Genomic DNA, 21,959 nt, shown 5'->3' on the forward strand with positions numbered 1-21,959 from the left:
AGAGTGAGTCCCGACTGCACACATTACAGATCGGACACGACAATATTTTCCGATCGGACACAGACCCGATCGGACACAGACCTAGTTGTTTTCGATGTGAGAAATAAATTGCGCGTGAATCCAATTTCGGGAAATAAAAAAAAAGTTCATATAAAATAACATTTATATATATTCAATACATAGATTTGAGTAGAACCTTGCATGAAAAGTTGTAAACCCATGTGGAACCTCATTTCGCATTGAAAAGTGTTTGCGTGGACGCAGTGTGTTCCACCCCTGCCTGCAGGGGGAGCTCCACTATCAGAAAATTAAACACATAGGTTTATGTTCGATCGGATCTGTGTCTGATCGGGTCTGTGACCGATCGGGAAATATTGACATGTCCGATCTGTAATGTGCGCAAACGGGACGATCCCCTATGAAATCAGCAACTAGCAGATATTTTAGCAAACAAAGATATTTTCTAAAGATAGAATTATCTATTATATAATTATCTATTATTTATTTGTAAATACATTTGATATACATTTATACATCAATACAATTTATAAACCAACATTAAGTTATTTGAATTTTTATATTAAACATTTTTGATATTAAACAACATTTTTTACACTAAAACAATATTTTTAAAAATAAGTTAGTAAAAACAACTCTAAAAAAAAATCTGGATAAAACTATCTCTTTTTTTACTCTATTGGACAATAAAGACTCTTGAATTGTATTTCAAATTATTTATTTTATAGCTTTTAGTTATTATATTTATAAATACATATAAGTATGTCAGTCATATAATATATAATAATAATATTAAATATGAAAAAAATACCTATAATAATAAAAAGTTATACGCATAATTGTAATAATAATTAATATAAATAATAAAATATAATATTTTAATATAATAAAAATAATACTAATTTAATAAACAAAAACTTATCATAATCCATGATATCACCTTGTACAATATCGTACATTTTTCTATGATCTATGGTTATTGCTAGTTTTAGCGTATCACGCGCGATGAAAATAGAAACTTGGCCGAATCGCATTCATTTAGACAACGCTCATTTGATCGACAAATTATTTGATCGACACCATTTGGCCGATAGTTTATTTGACGGACAATATCACTTAGTCAACAATTCACTTGAAAAATTATTTCACTGACAGTACATTTAACCTAGAACGTCCATAATTTAGCCGACACATATCGTTACCAGGGCACAAGAAGGTGTATAGACGTGGTACCCCGCTGTCTCAACGCTCTCCCACTACCCACAAAAAATATATAAAAAGATGCAAAGTGAGAATGAGTTTACAACTACATGAGTTTACAACTTTTCACGCAAAGCGAGGTTTCTTATGGGTGTCCAACTTTTCACGCAAAGCAAGGTTCAATGCAAACCTATGTGTCTAGTTTTTTGATAGTGGAGTCCCCCGCAGGGAATATACTGCCTTCACTCATACACTTTTTAATGCGAAGTGAGATTCCACATGAGTTTACAAGTTTTCACGCAAAGCGAGGTTCAATCTAAACCAACGTCTAATTTTAATGAGTAGTAGAGCCCCTCTGTAGGGAGGGGAGGAGGAGGGGGCGAAACATACTGCCTCCACGCATACACTTTTTAATACGAACTGAGGTTCCACATGGGCTTACAAGTTTTCACGCAAAGCAAGATTCAATGCAAACCTATGTGTTTAATTTTTTGGTAATGGAGTTCTTCCATAGGGGGGAGGGGGGGCGAAATATACTGCCTCCATGCATACACTTTACAACGCGAAAATAAGTTCCATATGTGTTTACAACTTTCCATGCGAAGCGAGATTCACCCCGTATTCTCCCATGCTTATGGTCCGGAATGAGGTCTATTGATATACGGCTCCACTTGGGTTTGCAACTTTTCATGAAGCAAGGTCAATCACACTCTCCTTTGTGTTAGTTTTATAAGGAGTTTGTTGAAAGCATTTTTAAATATTATGACAATATTCTCTACTAGAAATCATTATTAACTCAAGGAGTCGGTGAAATTTTAATTTGTTCCAGATAACGATTTTTATCACTCTTCAAATTTTTTATAATGATCTGTAGATGAACAATTAGAATTGGAAATCGTAATCTTATTCTTTCTTCAAATGCTTTGTTTTGTTTACAAGCGCACATTAGCAATTTGAAGTGCCGTGAAAGTTTTGTTTATTATTTATTCAGTCATTATTGACATCTACACATATTTAACTTGTGATTTGGTTGTAAACCAAGGTTGTACATTTCTATATGGGTTTCTGACTTTCAGTGAGGAGTGATATTATACGAAATCGGAAGAGACATTATCTTTTTTTTTTAATTTTTGGATTTCAAAAGTGTTTTCGTGTTTTGGACACCCAGTCTCAAGAGTTTTATTGAAAATGACTTTTTTATTTCAGGAATCCATTGCTAGAGTAGTAGAAATAATTCTGTCAACCAAGAACAGGTCAAAAATTAATATTGACGGTTTCGAATTTGTTCAGGATAAAAATCGTGACGTATTATGTATTATGTATTATGTATATTATGTATTATTGAGTTTGCGAACGTAGAAGCAGAAAAAGGACAATGGTCAATGCCTTGTAAGAGCAATAACAATTTTGATTAACGGACAGTACATCGTTCGTAAATTTCGAAATATCATGTGGGTCAAGCTGACAAACCAGAAGTTGAAAAAATGCAATCAGATCAATCTTGTCTACCATCAAAAAATGCATTAAGATAGAAAATTAAAAAAGGCAGAAGAGTTAATACTTCTGCAGAATTAAACACATTAGAAAAGTTTTCAATGCCTGATGAATTATTGTTCACAATTTCGGGTAATCACTTTTGCAAAGATATAAAAGATGGAAGTAAGAGAATTTTGGTTTTTGCTACAAGTGAAAATTTGAGATTTGCAAGAAGCAAAATACTGGATAATAGATGGTACATTTAAGATCGTTCCAACTGTCTTTAGAAAAATGTACACAATTCATGCAGATGTTGGTAGTGATTCTAATTTTCACGTTGTGCCATTAGTTTACACTCTCATGAACTCAAAAAGTGAAGAGCTGTACAAAAGATTGTTCCAAGAATTAAATGATTGGGCTGAGGAACTTTCATTTGATTTAAAACCTGATTTTATGCTGACAGATTTTAAAAAAGCTGCAATCAATGCAGTTAACTCCGAATTTCCGTCAGCACAAAGAGTTGCCATTTTCATTTCAATTAGTTTATATATTCAATCAGTTTACAGACAAATCCAGAGAAATAATTTGACATCGAAGTATGGTAACGATTAAAATTTCAGTCTTCTCATTAGGCACATCCTTGCTTTGGCGTTTTTAAGTCCTCTTGAAATACCTGTAGCTTTTGATACTAAAGGAGCTTCTGCCTGAAGAAGCAAAACCAATTATTAAATGGATTGACAACAATTATGTTCGTGGAAGATATCGAAGAACTTTAAGAAAAGGGCAGCAATGGATTCAAAGATGGCCACCGGCATATCCACCAGAAATGTGGTCTGTATTTGAAAATAGACATTTGGCTTTATCGCGTACTCAAAATAAAGTAGAAGCATGGCACAGACGATGGGACAGTCTTGTTGGCCATGGGATGCATTGGGATTTTTGCTATTATTAAGGAGATTCAAAAAGAGCAAAATATTGTTGAAAATGAAGTTGAACGAGTTTTGAGAGGAGAGCCAGCTTAAAAACTGCGATGTGATGATAATCAAAGAGAGATTCGCATTCAAAATGTGATCCGTGATCATGATAATAAAGTTCTTGAATATTTAAGAGGAATTGCTCATAACATTTCAACTTAATTTTTCTATAATTAGAATTAATGTAGAGGTTGTGTATGTTAATAAAATAATATATGTTAATAAAATATAAAAATTTAAAAAAAAATTAAAAAATTCAAATAAAGATAAAATTTAAAAATTCAAATAAAGATAATTTAAAAATCCAAAAAAAAGAATTTAAAAATACAAAAAAATTTTTTTAAATACAAAAAAAATATGCATTTTTTTGTTTACTTTTTTTTTGTTTGTGGGTGGTTGGAGGGAGTTGGGATAGCGGGATACCAATTTCATTCACCTCCTTGTGGTGTGCCTTGCTAACGACATGTATGGGCTAAGTTATGGACGTTCTAGGTTAAATGTACTGTCGATGAAATAATTTGTTGGTCAAATGATCATGTCAGTTAAGTGTGCTTGTCGGTCATGTGAATTGTCGGCTAAGTGATATTTGCTGTCGGTCAAATAAACTGTCGGCCAAATGGTGTCGATTAAGTAAGTTGTCGGTCAAATGATTGTCGGTCAACTGTACTGGATCCAACTTGGCCAACCATTTGAGATACATCGCGCCAAGCTTCGCGAGTGACATAATGTTGGTAAAAGCAGAGCTCTCATTGGATATTAATCGCTCATCACGTCTAATGTTCAAGAGCTATTAGAAGTGAAATATTATTCGGGATGAATAGATTTTCTACAGAAAAATAATATATCAATAATTAGACATTGGTGGAGAAGGGAAGAAGCTTCAACTACATATGCCGAAGGGTAAATTATTACTTAAAATAAAAAATCATCCTTCAGACATGAATTGAGTTAAGTTAATTTTTCGGGTAGCAATGCAAGGGAAGGGATCCTGTTCCTCTCCAGCTCTCGCGTTCGATTTATTACACATAAATAAATGGTTCTGCTAAGATACGCTCTATTAAATGTACATGGTGTCAAAAAATTTATTCAGCAATTTGTTTTGTTAATAACTTTTTAATGAACAGCGACAGCTAAAACCTTTTGAGAATTACTTATGGCAATAACTTTAATAACATCTGTCAAGATGTCTGGTTACTGAGATTGGATCTTCTTTTGTCTAATATTACAAATTTGTGTACTAATACAAGGTATCTCTAAAGTCTGACCCTGGATCTTGGAAACGGCTTTAAATATGGAAAAATGTTTCAGACAAAAGTTGTAGGATTGAGGGGGACACATAAAAATTATGGACTTCACCTTGAGTGACCTATTAAAGATCAGGTGAAACTCATCGGTATTTTTTTAAGTGAAACTCCCCATTTTTCATTGCATATTCTTGTAGCTTTCGTCAAGACGTTTTCAAAACATTTTGTTTTTTGCCCAAGTCATTCCCAAGATGAAGGTTCAAAGTTGACATACCGGCATTCGCATTATCCAAGGTATACCGCGTGGAGATTGCACGGTCGGATTTACGCCTCTTGTGTGTGACAGATGACTTTTGTCTGAAACATTTTTCCATATTTAAAGCCGTTTCCGAGATCCAAGAATGAGGTCAAAGATAGGGACTTTAGAGATACCCTGTATAATACCGATTTCACTCAATCAGAATCTTTTCTCCTTAGAAATAAATAGAAAAATTAATCAATCCCAGAATATTGATTCTCAGAGAAACTTATTCAATCTTGGTTTGTAATGCAATTCATAAAGTTATTGGATTATACTTATTAATTCATAAGACGATACAAACCGAATATTGTTCGATGCACCTACCTATTAGATTTTTCTGGAAAGAATTCAAGGCAATATATGTGTATATAAGAAATGAATATAACTCAGAACGTACATATCTGGAATATCAAAAGTAAACTTTTATATATATATATATATATATATATATATATATATATATATATATAAGTTTACTTTTGATATTCCAGATATGTACGTTCTGAGTTGTAACGATTATATATATATATATATATATATATATATATATATATATATATAATCGTAAAACTTCTCTCCCTGTAAATAGAAAATCACATAAAATCTTTACCTGTCTGCGTCACAACTATCCAGGAATGGTTTCAAACACGGTTCATTCTGATCATGTTCCAGACCATATAACTCGGAGAGTGAAAGTCGGCTATCGCTGTCACTGTCCAAATGTCCGAACATCCACCTAACTTCGCTCTGACAACCGATAGGAAAGTGACCTAAAATTGTTAATGCAAAAATAATGTATACATATGTATGTACAAGCAAAAGAGAATTGTCATTATTGTTATATACGGGAAAAAGGTCTATATATCCCACAGTATAAGTAAGTACAGTACAATCAGTCTGCTGAAAATTGTGCTAATGGTTATCGCATGACCGAGTTGCACAACTAACAATATGGCGGCCACGTAGCGCCCAATCACAGTACAAGTAATATCATTTGACATTATAGCATGATATTTTATTAATCGAACAATCTTATGTGAGAAATGTCGCATTTTCATTATAATGAAAGTTATACAATTAAATAAAAATTAACTTTTAAAATTTTCATTATTTTGTGATACGTAATCGATCTCCTGAACCTTTCAATTTATAACTTAAATTATGTCCATCACATTGTAAATTTTTATTATTAAAATTTTGCAATATACATATAACAATAATACATTTTTAAATTCACATTTTTTTGGTAGTATTTTTTGATTTTACAAATTTAATTGGATAATTCTTTTTTCCCTTATTGTCGCTTTATATTTTTGTTGTGTCTAATTATATTATATTTACTATTTTTATTAATCGTATAAATTCATTAATATATAAAATAGTATTATGAATTAAAAGCAATATTAAATGTTAAATTAATTTTTCTTATGACATCTTTTGTCAGTCTCACAATTAGACATGCATTTCTATTTTAACTAGTATCTATCATCATTCAAATTAAAGCCCGCACACAACCAGCAATATGGCGATCGTTTAGCATCGAGAACAAAGGGATTGACACAGAGTAATTCTACTGTACTTACTTATACTGATATATCCAGATAACCAAGCGTGATCAATTATATCGAGTAAATTACAAATGCACTACATGTCTGTTTATTTGTTATATATTTACAAACATCTAAGTAGTACTACTAAATGCAATAACATGAGTGCTTATATAAGTAATCAGTTGACAAAATTTCGAGAGTAAACAATTAGCGATACTGATATGTTATGTTATCAGCAACATGATAACAACTGGTTTGTGATTTCGTCTAAAGTCTACAGTATTATAACGGTAACATGTTAGCAACAATACAAATATAATGATTTCCATTCGCTGTCGTGCATATATACACATATTTCTTCAAAAATAATTAAGTTTTTTAATCATAGCTCGTTGTCAACAAAGTATTAAAAATAAAATTATTATAGCGTTTACCACTGTAAAGAGATAGCATATAACTCTTGAGATGTATACAAAGTTCTTTTACCGCTATGCAATACACTCTATTCAGTTTTTTCAAGTTTTTTTTCAAGTTCGTAAAACCTGCAAAGCATAACTAGTAAAAACTATTAAAAACGTAATACGTTTTTTTATCAAAGGTCGATCATATAATTTCACATGAAACTTTTCATTTTTCATATTTTGCTCATCCAGATTTCATGTGAAACTTTTCAAGCATAACAATTATGTATGTAGCTTGGATACAAAGAAAGTGAACTTATAAAACATTTTCTAGAAATTTATAACTAAGGAGGATTATTATTATTTATACAATATTGCATAAACGACAAACCTTTTTTTCTATCAATGCAAGACTAACAAGAATGTACCACACTTATTCTAATTCCGGAATATAACCAGCAAACACAAAGTGCAGTAACATAACAATATTATTATAATTCCTACTCAACAATGTAACTGTTACGGTTATAAGGCATGTTGCATTGCAATTATATTGTTGAGTGGGAGATTAAAACATTGATGTTATATTATTGTTACTTTGTGTTTGCTGGGATATTTATTAATTTCATAGATTTTCGCCTTTCCACATTTAAGTTTTATGGCAAAAAAGTTCACGTGAAAAATTTCACATTTTCGCAGTTGGAAGAGTTATATGATCAACCAAAATCATATAAAATTCATGAAAAGTGAAACTTTTCACTTTTCATATTTCCGCCCTAGGAAAAAGGTATAAGATCAATCTCTAGTTCAATATCTAATAATCTCAACACAAAGGATTCTAAATATTTAATTAATTCTTCGTAAAACGGATAGATAGTATTTGAATGAGCGAAAAAATTGTTGGATTTTTACATCTATTTAAGATGTAAAACAAATCTAATTTTCATATAAGTTATATGTTGTGTGAGTTTTATAAATTAAGTTATTTAAATTTTATTAATTTATTATTTTTATTTAATAATATCAATTAAAAAGTCATTTATTAAAAAGAAGTCATAGAGAGAATAACATTAAATTATATTAGTTCCCTTCTTAACGTCTAAAAATTATCAATGTGCCGTTAATGGTGGATGACAAATGGAGGTCAATGAATTTTCATCAAATTTCTGTCAAATCTCCTGTTTACGAGTAGCAAATTAAATTTAACATACTATCAATTTGGGGCGTATCCCATTTGGACACGTAACGATTGGACACCGCTCGATTGGACACCGTACGATTGAACATCGCACGATTGAACATCGCACTTTTAGATTAGGAAATGAGGTTTTAATATAGATTTTACAACTTTCTACGCGAAGTGAAATTTCACATGGGTTTACAATTTTCCACGCAAAGCGAGGTTCAAGGAAAATCTATGTGTCTATTTTAATGATAGTGGAGCCTCCCCGTAGGCGGGGAGGCGGAACATACAGCCTCTACGCACATACTTTTCAATGCGAAATGAAGTTCCACATGGGTTTACAACTTTGTTCAATTGTGCGGTGTCCAGTCGTGTTGTGTCTAATCGTGCGGTGTCCAATGTCGTGCAATGTACGTATCCAATCGTATCGTGTCCGATCGGGCAATGTGCGTGTCCAATCATGCAGTGTCCAATTGAGCGGTGTCCAATCGAGCAGTGTCTACTAAAACGTGTCCAATAATGCGTGTCCAATCGGGCGGTGTCCAATCGTTACGTATCCAAATGGAGGTCACCCTCAATTTGTTGTTCTTAGAATTAGAATGCACGTAAGTACAAACACAATGCTATTATATCTTGTCCCTAGTTTTTCAAAATTAGTTGTATTCAGTAATTGTTGTAACATGACAATATCCTCACAGACAGTTGATCATCTGAATATAAATATAAATAAATATATTCAGCAAAATGCCATTTAGGGTATCAACAAATTTAATCATAATTTTTCAGCAAACTTCTGTGTGCTACATTCTCATTAAGCTTAATTTCTGACAACGGCTTGTCGAGTAAAACAGTAGTAAAATAGAGAAAATGAAATAAAAATCGAGTATTATTTACTATTACGTCGTGACAACAAATATAGCAAACATTGAGCAATATCTGTATTAGATACTGACGGTAGAAATGCAGCAAAAATCAAGCATGGCCTGCCTATACAATGTGAAAATGCTACAATGGCAAAAACGCGGTAAAAATAGAACATAATTTATTTTATGAACTATTAAAGGCAGAAACATAGCAAATAATCTGCTATTACAACGTGGCGGTTAAAATAAAACATACCTGGTAAACACAATTATATTAACATAAATGTAATAAAACTGAATATTAAAAGTATTATTGCAAATATAATTGAACAAATATTAGCGGTGAATTGTCAATATTGTAATTTTCTTTCTAGCTTAGACAATGAAATATTGTGAGATAATCTTAATGAATAGACCAGACATTCCAATAGGCAAAAATGTCACCAACACAAGATATAGACTATTTTTTAAAAAACTGTTTTACAGCTATATCTCTGCTTTTTGCATAGTCTAGTCTTAAAGTGATTTATCTTTTCAGTTGAGTCTCACTTTACCGCGAACACCCATTTAGATCCTAGGACGTTCTTTCCTGATGATAAGTGTATCACTTTCCATGTTTGATTCTTCTTGTGTGCTGATAGTTCTTCTTCGATAACAGCCATCCATTTTTCAGAGGATATTCATGAGATTTCTTCATAATTTTGAAGTACATTTCGACTAAATTGACATTGTAATGTTCAGGTAGTTTAATATTTTTTTCTAACATAATTGTCTTTATTCTTTCATGTTTTGTTATATATATTGGATATTTCATCTTTATCTTGCTTCTTTTGTAACTCAGAGTCTTCTACATCTTAAAAACTGTGTTCTAGTATTTGAAAATTTTCATTATCTTTGTTTTCCATTATCTTAGGTTAGGTTTTTATCTTAGTTTAGAATCTTCTTACTACATTTTGATAATGTCATTTTTTTCTTATGTTTATGGATAATTCTTCATTAAAAATCACATTGCGTAAGATTTTTATTCTTTTGATTAACGGATTAAAAAAGCGGAAATTTGTGGAATTTTCATCATACCCAATATGGATAAATTTTTTCTTTTTGCTTCTAATTTAATTCGTAGGTTTAGGTATATGTATGTAAGCAGATGTACCGCTGACCATATTTCATATGGAGTCATATTAGAATTCTTAATTCTATTGAGGATATATATATATATATATATATATATATATATATATATATATATATATATATAGCCGTTTACAGCTTCTGCCCAGAAATATTTGGGAATATTTTTTGCATATAATATTGAACGAGCAAACTCTATAATAGTTCTCACTTCATGTTCCGCACGCCCGTTTTGCTCTGTTGTATATGGAGCTATAGAAGTAACTAAGGAGAGATAGTACTTCCATGCTTGAACAGCCACGATCTGACCTCGAAGATCGGTTCGAGCATGTTGGTTTTCCTTCGGCTGCCAACTCTCATCTATGGCTCCAAGAAGTCACGATAATGATGGCCACATCCCGGCAAACCATGTTGGCTCATGGGCCAAACTAGATGAGAGTAGCCAGATATGGCGAAAGATTACAAGAAGCAGCAGTCTTGTTCTTAAACTCTTCGCTAGCAATGGACCAGGAGGGTCACCCTTGGTGAAGAAGAGGACAACTAAGAGCGCAGTTGGAACAATGTACACGGTCTTAGTACTGCGATGCAGCAGGCAAGGGAAAACTACTGCACTATTTTCCCTAAAGAATCTCTACCGATAAATCGCAGTAGGAAAGGAATAACGACATCATGCAATCCGACTAATAACTGGCGCCATCCCAGGTCCAGACTGGGAGATGTCAAATGGGCTACTGGGCACAAAACAACGGGGAACCGGGTTGATTGCAGTACATGCATAAATTGGAACGCAGTACATAAATAAAATTCCTCTACGACGGAACCATAGATATAGGATCTGGAACGTAAGGATTAATTCAACACCCAGGAAAACTCCAAATAATAAAACGAGAAATGGAGATCCACAATATATCCATATTGGGGTTGACAGAAACGCATTGGAGGAGAGAAGGAGCATTTTTTTGAAGCAGCGCGGGAAACGTCATATACTTCTCGGGACCCGAACGCAAAAATAGAAAAGGAGTGACTCTTATTGTATCATCCAAAATACAGAATATAAAAGTATACGTGGATATAAAGCTGTAAATGACAGAATCTTATAACTGCGATTGCAAGGGATTGGATGCCTGGTGAATGTAACGCAAATATATGACCCCATTTCCACGGCCGACGAAGAAGATATGGATGACTTCTACGGGAATCTAAAAGAAACACTTCACGATATTCCCGCGAGAGATATGTATAATCTTGGGCGACTACAACGCGAAGGTTGGAAGTACTCAGAATGATAAGTACTTAAGACACATAGTCAACAAATTTGGCTTGGGAGAGAAGAATGAAAGGGGCAAACGGCTCCTTAATTTTTGCATTCAACAACACTTCCCGATAATAAATACTTTCTTCCAGTATCACCCACGTAGGTTGAACACGTAACGATTACTTGGAGATCGAGCGCGCAACCAGATAGATTTCATCTTGGTAAATGGAAGGTGGAAAACATCAGTGAAAAATATGAAAGCGTATCCGGATGCAGACTGTGGAAGTGATCAATTTCTAATAACGAAAATAAGCCTTAACTCAGCCTTAAAAATATCCATAAACTTAGACCGCAATCAAAAGTATTATCGGGAAGCTCATTGCGGATCTATCGGGAAGCTCATTGCGGATCTATCGGGAAAAATTGAGGAGGCCTTGGTGCCCTTGACGGCCAGAAGACAAGGAGACGAGCGACACGAGACTTTATGTATTGACTTCAAAGACAAGACACATCAAACCAATATTATCAACCTGTAGCAGAACATCGAAAACCATGGATATCCGATAAAACATAGCAGGTTATTGAACGAAAGAAAAAGGTGAAGGCAATCAGAGAGAGCGAGCAGGAATACCGCCAATTAAATAGAGAAGTACAGCGACACTGCAAAGCAGATAAAGAGAAATATATCTGCAATATATCTGCAATAATATCAAGAAATCGAAGATCATCACTCCCAAAATGAGACGACTTGTACCAGAAAGTTAAATTGCTGTTTCAAGATTTCCAACCAAGAAGCTGTCCCATGGAAAACGACAGAGGGGAAGTACCTATGGGACGTAGGCATGGGATGTGGGTGTATATGGAACAGATACTACAAGTATGAAGGAATTACTGCACACAACTATACACAGACGACTCAAATAGATCGAGGCGACATAGAGAAGAAACATAGAGAAAAAATCAGAAATACTACCAACGGAAGTCGAAGATGCCATGAAATCTCTGAGAAAACACAAAGCTCCGGGAGATGATAGGGTACACAGGGAACTATAGAATCTAGATAAGAATGGAGTTATGTTGATGACGGAACTGTGCAATCAAATCTGGAAGAGAAGAAAATGTGCTAAGGAATGGACGATCTCCATTCTGATCCCTATCCATAAAAAAGGCTCTACTGCCAAATGTAGCAATTATCGCACAATAGCACTGATCTCGTACGTCAGCAAGGTCCTGTTCAAAATAATACAACTTCGTCTTAAACCCTATTTAGAATATCAATTATTGCAAGAACAGGCTGGCTTTGTGAAAGGAGAGTACGAGAGAACCAGGGAACAGATTCTAAACATGAGACAGCTAATAGAGAAAGAACGGGAGTTCTAAATACTGATGATCATGTGTTTTGTTAACTATCAGAAGGCATTTGACTGCGTGAACTGGTCAAGTTTATGGAAAATTCTGATAGAAATGGGAGAATCCATAAACATCTAGTAATTCTAGAATCTACATGCGGCAAACTTGATGAAGGTTAGAATAAATAACAGAGACTCATCGCTTTTTACTATCAACAAAGGCGTTCACCAAGACTGTATTCTATCACCCGTTCTATTTAACATCTACGGGGGAAAAAAATTATGGGAAAGGTGCTAGAGAACTGGCATGGAAGAATCTCTGTAATAGAAAAAAGGATCTCGAATTTGAGGTACGCGGATGACACCACATTGATAGCAAAGACAGAGAACAAAATGGCGGATCTCCTACAACGACTGGAATATAAAAGCGAATTACACGGCTTAAGGATCAATAGGCAAAAAACGAAGGTCATGATTATTGATAGATGGAACTCAATGCAGCTCATAAGGGCCTGAGCAACCTAGAAACAGTCAGCAGTTTCTTATATCTTGAATCCATCTTAGACAGAGAAAAAAATTGCGAGAAGGAAATCAGGAAAAAAAATCAGCATGGAGAAAAACGTTATGAGCCGCCGACATAAAATATGAAAGAATCGATCCGTTTCCAATGCCGTCAAGATGAAGTTTGTTTGAAGTCTCATTTTTGTTATATTTCTTTACGGATCAGAAATGTGGACAATAAGAATGACAGAAAAGAGGAAGATAGATGCGTTTGAAATGTGCTGGAGAAAGATGCTCCGCATCTCTTAGATAGAACGCCAAACTAACAACTCTATACTACAATAACTGGAGATTCAAATTAAATCAGCAATCTGCTCTGAACGCATCCTGCAATTCTTTGGCCACATCGTAAGACGCGATGGGACAAAGAAAGACCCATGATATCCGGCAACATGGAGGGGCGTAGGGCTAGAGGATGCTCTCCTACGCGATGGGCTGACTATATACAGGAAATAACCAGGAACATGTTCCAAGACACTGCTTCAAGAGCACAAGACCGGGAAGGATGGAGGAAACTGGTGAAAGAAATCTGGGCAGATCACAATTCTCAGCAATGAGATAACGACTAATGATGATGATGGTGATGTGGAGCTATCGTTTCTATTTCGATGCCGTTTTCACTTAGGAATTTTTCATTTTTTGATTTATAAATTCCGTGCCATTATCAATATAAAGAGTTTTCATAGTATATCCTCTCTTATTTTTGACAATTTTAGTAAAATTTTTAAATGCTTCAATTGTATCAATTTTATTTTTAAAAAATGATACGACATTATAACTCGTTAAAAAAAAATATCTTGCTCCATCAATCAATGTTTCTGACATGGGTCAAAGATTACAGACGAGTCTCTCAGCAGGTTGTCTTTCAATATTATTCAAACTCGTAAAAGATTGTCTGCATTGCTTGCCAAAAATACATCCTTCACATTGAAATTTGTCCTTATTCGTAAATTTTGTTTCTGAAAGAAGACTTTTATTTTTCATATAGTATTATGGTATATAGTTTTCTGGTTGACATCTTTCAATCTTTCATGTCATAATTTCAGATTATTGTTGACAATATTCGCTTTGTTATTCTGTATAGTTCGAAACATTCAATATAGATTGTTTGATTGACGTAGACCAGCTGCAACTAATTCTTCTTTATCGTAGATCTCACGTACTCATCCTTCTTTATAATTGTTATTCATTTCTTTGTTAAGATTCCTTCAGAGAATAAATTTTTCTTCAAGTCAAGTACGTCAGTGATTATTGAGTCGTGCCATTTTCCATCGACGAACTTTTTAATTTTAACTGATCCTGTTCCTTTGACTCTCATTTGGTTATTGCCTAATATAACAGTACTATTATCGATATCATTTATGAACGTATTGAAATATTTACATTTGACACATATGGATTGAGCATTCACTATCCATGGTCCAAATGTCGTTTTTTAACTATTTTTTTAGATTTACCTGATCATTTTTGGTGGATTTCAGTGATGTTACTTTAGCTATCTCATATATTTTTTTAACTTTCAGCGCACACACAATTCGGAATTTTCATTGCTGATAATTTTCTCCGTTGAACTATATGAATATATATATATATATATATATATATATATATATATATATATATATATATATATGTATCGAAAGCGAGTGCATTAAGATTATAGTACCGTGTTATTCCAATCCACATATTAAATATTAATAGATAAAAATAAAAATAATATAATGGCGGACAAAATCAATGTACTTCATATATATATATATATATATATATATATATATATATTATATTTAAGATAATACTATAACCTTAATGCACTCGGTCGTGATAAACATTCTTTTTGTCTCAAAGCAAATCTATGTTGAGCTAGGCCTATAATCCGTTATAGGATTTATTTATTTAATAATAAAAATTTATTTTACAGTGCTTATAAAACAAAGAAAAATAACTTATACAGGGTGTCCCATAATTCGCGGATGAATGTCTCACTGCTTCACCGCGCGCCTAGTATCACGTTACAGTAGGACGACTCTTCTCGTTGCGCGCTTGTACAAGACGCGGATTGGCCTATTTTTTTAAATTAATTTCTTATTAATTATCGTGAAAATAGCAAAACCGTAGAGAACTTTCCAATCAGCGTCTTGTACAAGTGCGTGACGAGAAGAGATGTCCTATTGTAACGTGATACTAGACGCGCGGTGAAGCAGTGAAAGGAGTGTTCTACATGTTCGTACGTAATCTTCATAGAACGTCCTTCCCATCGTTTCGCTTCGCGCTTAGTATAACGTTACAGTAGGACGTCTCTTCTTGCCGCACGCTTGTGCAAAGCGCGGATTGGCCTATCTTTTTTAATTAATTTCTTATTATTTGTTGTGAAAATTGCAAAACGGTGGAGGTCTTTCCTATCCAGTTTAACATGCTTTTTATGCACACGAGAGGTGATCCGCGAATTATGGGACACCCTGTATATAGATATATTGCGACGATTTTTCCCTCCGCAAATTGTCGAACGCTGCGCGCGTCCACCGTCGCGATCTCTCCGTCACGCGGATGTTCCGTTGCGCCGATGAACGGAAGTATGATTCGCCGAACGGGAGATGCGGGAAAAGGAATCATCGACAAAAAAATCGAAAGATAATTATACGCCTGGAGGAAACGGGGTAGAAGGTATTTCGCGCGTGCCGTGGCGAAACCTTAAAATTCGCGAGAATTTTAATTGGGCACCAGATACGGTCTTGCACGTATCAATTCATTAATACGCGTTAATTCGCAAATACGCAAGATAAGTGCAAAAAAGACGCGAAAGAAAGAAGTAGATTTTGTCGCGGGCGGACTAGCTCATCTAACGGCAGAGGGGCAAGGCATATATTGAACGAACGCGATATAGAGGCAAGAGGCGACAAAGACAGAGCGACAAATACACGTACAAAGAAAGTAAAGTCGGCAAGCGTAACAAGGAAATAACAGCTTTATTAATTTGGAAGAGTTGTGTCCGGATGGATAGACAAAGATAAGCGGTGAATTATTCGGCGTCGATAAATTGGCGGAAGCGAGACCGGATGTTAGAGACAGCTTAGCGCCGCGGAAAATAAGATGCCGTTAAATCAAGGTCGGGCCTATGCCCGAGCGTAATTATACCAGGTGGATTATCGAACCCCTCGTGGATCGATAATATATTGCTCGCTATCTTAACATGCCGTACGCCAACCACATGCATCCAGCGCACCCCTAAGCATGCACCGCGCAAATATTGCTCGCAACGCTCTGTACGATATTCCGTACCAACCGCGAAATCATTCTATCGCTCATCCATTCTAACGCATATAATTCGACAAACTAATACACAGAAATATATCCGCACGAAACACACTTACACTCGACGGCTAACAAAAGAAATACATAATCGCGAGACACACTCACACTCGGCAACAGACTACTCACGCATACCGGACTTAGACACTAAACGGGCGAGAAATTTCGCGACTACTAAATTACGTCGTATTACCGATCCGCGATCTCCAGAGAGATGATACATGCAGTATAAAACGCGCAATACTAATTGAATCCGCGAAACCAACTCAGGACGTTTCGGTGTTCAGATCGCTTGCCGACATAGCCATATCGTAGTCACAATTACGCTAAGGACGACGCGATAAACACTAAAATGCCGAGCGAAGCTCGAACGCGAAAATAACACCAAAATTGCAGCCACGACGGCAGAACGAACGATTCCGATATCGCAAACGCGTGGCTATGATACCGCGGGATAACCTTTACCGGCAGCGATGCTCTCTTTCTGGGAGTCTGGGAGTCCGGCGGCTTCTCCACGTCTAGCCTCGTCCTCGGGATCCGTCGGGATGCGGCCGCAAACTCTCTCGCTCTCCTCGCTCCCGTCTGGGATCTCTCCACCCTCGCTCACGTTTGTCTTGTTCACGAAAATCGTCTTCGCCACACATGTCTATCGTACGCTAACGTCCGCGCCAGTCTGACCCGGGATCATCGCGATCTAGAATCGGTAATGCCGGGCCAGCCGGGGATGCGCAATTGGAGTGCGTGTTATCACGACCAATCGCGTGATAACACGCGAGGCAGCCGCTCATGATCGTACCGGGGGCGCGCACACCCCCGAGATTGTATCAATAATTTGCGCAGGGCCCTTCTGAGGGGCATCGGCGGGTCTCGTCGGAACTTCGGGATCGAGGAACGCACTGGTGACTCTCGGCGACCTCTTTTGCTCCCGCCGCGCCTCGCGGCGATGGAGCTCTTTCGGGGTCCTTCGGGGACACGTCTCCGCACGATTCTGCGTCCAGGCGCGAGGATCCCCTTGTCCTCTCGCGCTCCTCACCTCATGCTTCAGAATTCGGTTGTTGATGATTCCCTTCCGTCTCATGTCCTCTCGAAGGTCGCCCCTCGTCTTCCGAGTTGTCTGGATTGTTGTCTTTGCGGCCGCTTTCCCGCTTTTCCGATAAAGTTCCCATATTGTATCGAAATAATAGAATAATAACAGAAATTAAAAATAACAAAATAAATCCGACAAACAACGTCCCTCTGGAGATTTCAGTACGGCTCTGTTTTTCGACTGGCGCGGGTGCGTATTCCGCGCTCAGTGATCGGGGAGAAATGCGGTGGACGCGCGCGGGACGGCACAATATATAATATATATATATATATATATATATATATATATATATATATATATATATATATATATTCGGTCAGGATCGACACGACCAAATTTGACTCATAGCTCATGACCGCTGCAATGTTTCTTACTATAAGTTTACAATGTTTATTGTTATACATTATTCTGCTATTAATAATATGAATTAAATAGTAATTAAATTTATTACAATTGATATTATCTTTATTATTTAATAATTATTTGTATACTGTGCGTACTAGTTGCATAGCATAGTTAAACATGGGATATGCAGGATATTGATTAGATTAACTTAACAAATGATAAATGTAAAATAAATAATTATTAAATAACAAATTGATGATAATTTTATGAATCAATTACTTAATAAATTTCTCAAATAACTTAAATTAGTTCCCTATATTTTTCCATGTTTAAGAATTAAGCAACTAGTACGTAATACAGAATAAATCAATAATAAATAAATAATAAATAATTAAATGTAAAGTAATAAGAAAAAAAATAATAAATAAAAGATAATTAAAAAATAATAATAAATAATAAAGCAATATAAAATAAATAATAAATAATAAATAATTAAATGTAGAGTAATAAGAAACATGCATTGCCGAGGTACATGAGTCATGAGTCAAACTTGGTCGTGCCGATCCTGATGCGCGAATTTCATGCGCTCCCATACGCCAACTTCAATGCCTCACCATTCAAATTCTATTCATTAAATCATTCTTTTGTAAAGAACTTTTTGGCTTAGAATTTCATGAAGAATCTGTCATTAAAAACTTTTCCGCCAGTTCTGGGACACCCTGTATATATATATATATATATATATATATATATATATATATATACACATATATCTTTACTATGCTTTGATTATGACAAAGAAAACTTTTTTACTAGCGTCATGTATAAGGAAAGAACATAACTATCATTCTTTGGCTAAGCGCTTGATTTTTAAATGCTGCAATACATTACAAGTCGCAAATATAATTTTAGAAATCACAGATTTAATTTAGCAGATTAAACGCAGGTTTAATTTTAGCTTGTTTTGAAATTCTGAAGAGATACATTAATGAAAGGTAAAAATTTTCTGTGGCCAGAAATTTTAAGGTAACAAGCAGATGCTCTATACTCAGTCTAGCGAGAATAAATACGGTCTACACATATTATAATTTTAATGTAATATAGAAAATCGAATTGTAATATATTATTTAAATTACAGCTGAATATTTATAATTTACGAGGTAATTAATAATCATAACAATAAAATAAAATAAATTTAGGAAAGGCCGAGTAATTAATAAAGATAAAATATATAAAAAATGACAATAGGAACCAGCGCCATTAGTCTGGCGCGAATAAATTAAAATATAATTAATTAATATCAAATAAGTATATATTTATTAGTTTAGAATCAAATAAAATTAAAATACGGACGTTTTGGCCTTTTTTTGGTCATCATCAGCGCATGAATTAATAATAAAATTGAACGACATATCATAAATTTTTAATCGATTAGACGCAAATGTCGGAAATCATAGCAGAGATCTTTCACGTCATGATATATATCCCAACGCATCGCTGCGGTTGACAGTATGAAAAACTTCTCGATTACTCGGATCGGAAGTTAAAAGTCTAATCAACATACAAGTCTGATGATACGTTGCATTTCCAATAATGTAAGTAATCGGAGCGGTTTTGACGGCTAATGATGACAACACGCAGGTAAACAATTTTTAAGTACAACTTACACGTAAGAAAACGTTCAGAGCTCATTGTACTAATGATTAAATATAATTAAACTTGACATAGCAGCTTATGCTACAATGACATAATTAAGTAAACTCATAGAGATGAGGGGGAACAAATATTGTTGTCAAAACGAAGCAGCACTAACGATTTCCAAAGATTAAAAGACAGTTGAAAATATATATGTAGACTAATATAAATGCAAATAATAGAAATGAAATGATAATAAATACAAATAATGCAAAATGAGTATATAAACAGTATAAAAATTTATAATATCAAGTGCTATTGAAATGTTTGCTTCTGTATTTTAATGTTATTTGATTCTAAACTAATAAATATCCACAGTATGATCATCAATTAATTGTACTTTAATTTATTCGCGCCAAACTTACGGCGCTAGCTTCTATTGCCATTTTTTATATATTTTATTTTTAATAATAACAGTTTTATTAGAGATCGTTCATATTATATTGAGGGACTTCGTGAATATTTTACTGGCAGAAAGCAAAAAAGTTCGGAGACTACAAATTCGTCATCGTTTAGTTAATATGGCGGCAAAAAATACTCTCTTTGAACGGTTTTCGAAACGATGAGCCGAAATACACTTAAAAAAAAAAATACCTCGCTATTAACTGGTGATCAAGAAATCACGACCCCAGAATGTGCTATATAAAGAATGGAATTTTACACTCTATTTGCATTTTTTATTTTTTTTTTATTATTATGAATAAGTAATTTTTATTTTACGCGCGTATAAAAGCGCTCTCTGAAAAATGAGCAGCAAAGAAATGTGTCGAGAGCCCGAGCATGCGGACGCAAGTTTGAGAAGCGTTGAAACAAGAACAGTCCTTACGACCTTGTATTATTTTAATAAAGTATTCAAATAAACCCACGTGCTGTATCGGAAATTATCTTAAATAAAGGCATTGTCACTTAAGAAAAACATAACATTTACAGTTTTCATAATTAAAGAAATTTTTTTTTCTTGGATCTATAATGATTGTTGTCAACTCAATAGATAGTGCAAGAGAAAATATTATAAATTTTCAATTTCTCAATAATGCAAAATAATTTTCAATGATAAAAACTATTATAAAATTAAGAAATTTTTCACTTTTGATGATAACATACGACTTAGTAAGTTAGGACTCGATCAGAATCGAGACTTATACACGTCTTTAAATTATATTGTTGACCTCTTGCTTCCGCATAAGTTTGCCGACTGTACTAATTTCTGAATTCTAATAGATGTTGCGAAAAATTAAATTCTTTTTGGACATATGTTTTCAGGGATGTGCGATATCAAAATTACTACTTCGGATCATTGTTATTAGACGGGCCAGGTTTTTCTATGCACACAAACGCGAACCGTATACATGTGATGCGCAGAACGCTCTGCGCATCGCATATACACAATTCGCACTTGTGTGCGTAGAAAAACCTCGTCTAACAACACTGCTTCGGATTCGAAATCAGCAACTACAAAAATAATTATATCAATTTTTGAAACGTAATTGATCTTACCAGTTTTAGCATGGAAAACAACTCAAGTTAACTGATTAACTGTTTACATTCATAAGCTGCATGCTCCCGTATTTATGACGGTGAAGACTTGCTCGCACTCACTTTTCGTTTTTTCTTCGTGTTGTCATTAACAACGATATAAATTGCGGAGACTGCAAATTCGTCAACCTCTTTTTTCCGTTCTATCTGCGTGAAAGGATCGGTGTCTGGATTTATTCTCATGCTTACTGCTCAAACGGAGTCAGGTACTGAGTTGGAATCTGGTTTGGTGCTGAGTTGGAATCTGTTAGCCTCTTTATACCCGGTAATTAATAATACTCGCGTCGTTTATTGTTATTCCTCAGGTGGTAGGAGAAACGGCGCGAGATTTCAACATGCGGCGCTGTTTGGGCGCGCTCGGCGCCGGTTTTGGCACGAGTCGTATCCGCGGTCGTGCAATGGCTGTACAGTCATTTTAATTAAATAACGAGATTAAAAAAGGGCGCTAAGCACTTCTGGCCCTGCCCAGCTGGTGTTTACC

At 34.7% G+C, this 21,959-nt stretch overlaps 1 protein-coding gene across 3 annotated transcripts in view; it reads right to left on the reverse strand.

Annotated features, from left to right (window-relative positions):
• Positions 1–21,959, reverse strand: part of LOC126852992 (proteoglycan Cow) — a 335,529-nt gene that overhangs the window by 57,854 nt on the left and 255,716 nt on the right. For 2 of the 3 annotated variants that reach the window (XM_050598350.1, XM_050598351.1), the window contains exon 8: positions 5,824–5,983. In XM_050598350.1, the coding sequence (XP_050454307.1) occupies positions 5,824–5,983 (160 nt within the window). Of the gene's footprint in view, positions 1–5,074; positions 5,270–5,823; positions 5,984–21,959 lie in introns of those variants that run through there. The other variant, XM_050598352.1, reaches the window with a different exon arrangement.

This window comes from Cataglyphis hispanica, chromosome 11 (genome assembly GCF_021464435.1).
Source record: "Cataglyphis hispanica isolate Lineage 1 chromosome 11, ULB_Chis1_1.0, whole genome shotgun sequence".
Classification (NCBI taxonomy): Eukaryota; Metazoa; Arthropoda; class Insecta; order Hymenoptera; family Formicidae; genus Cataglyphis; species Cataglyphis hispanica.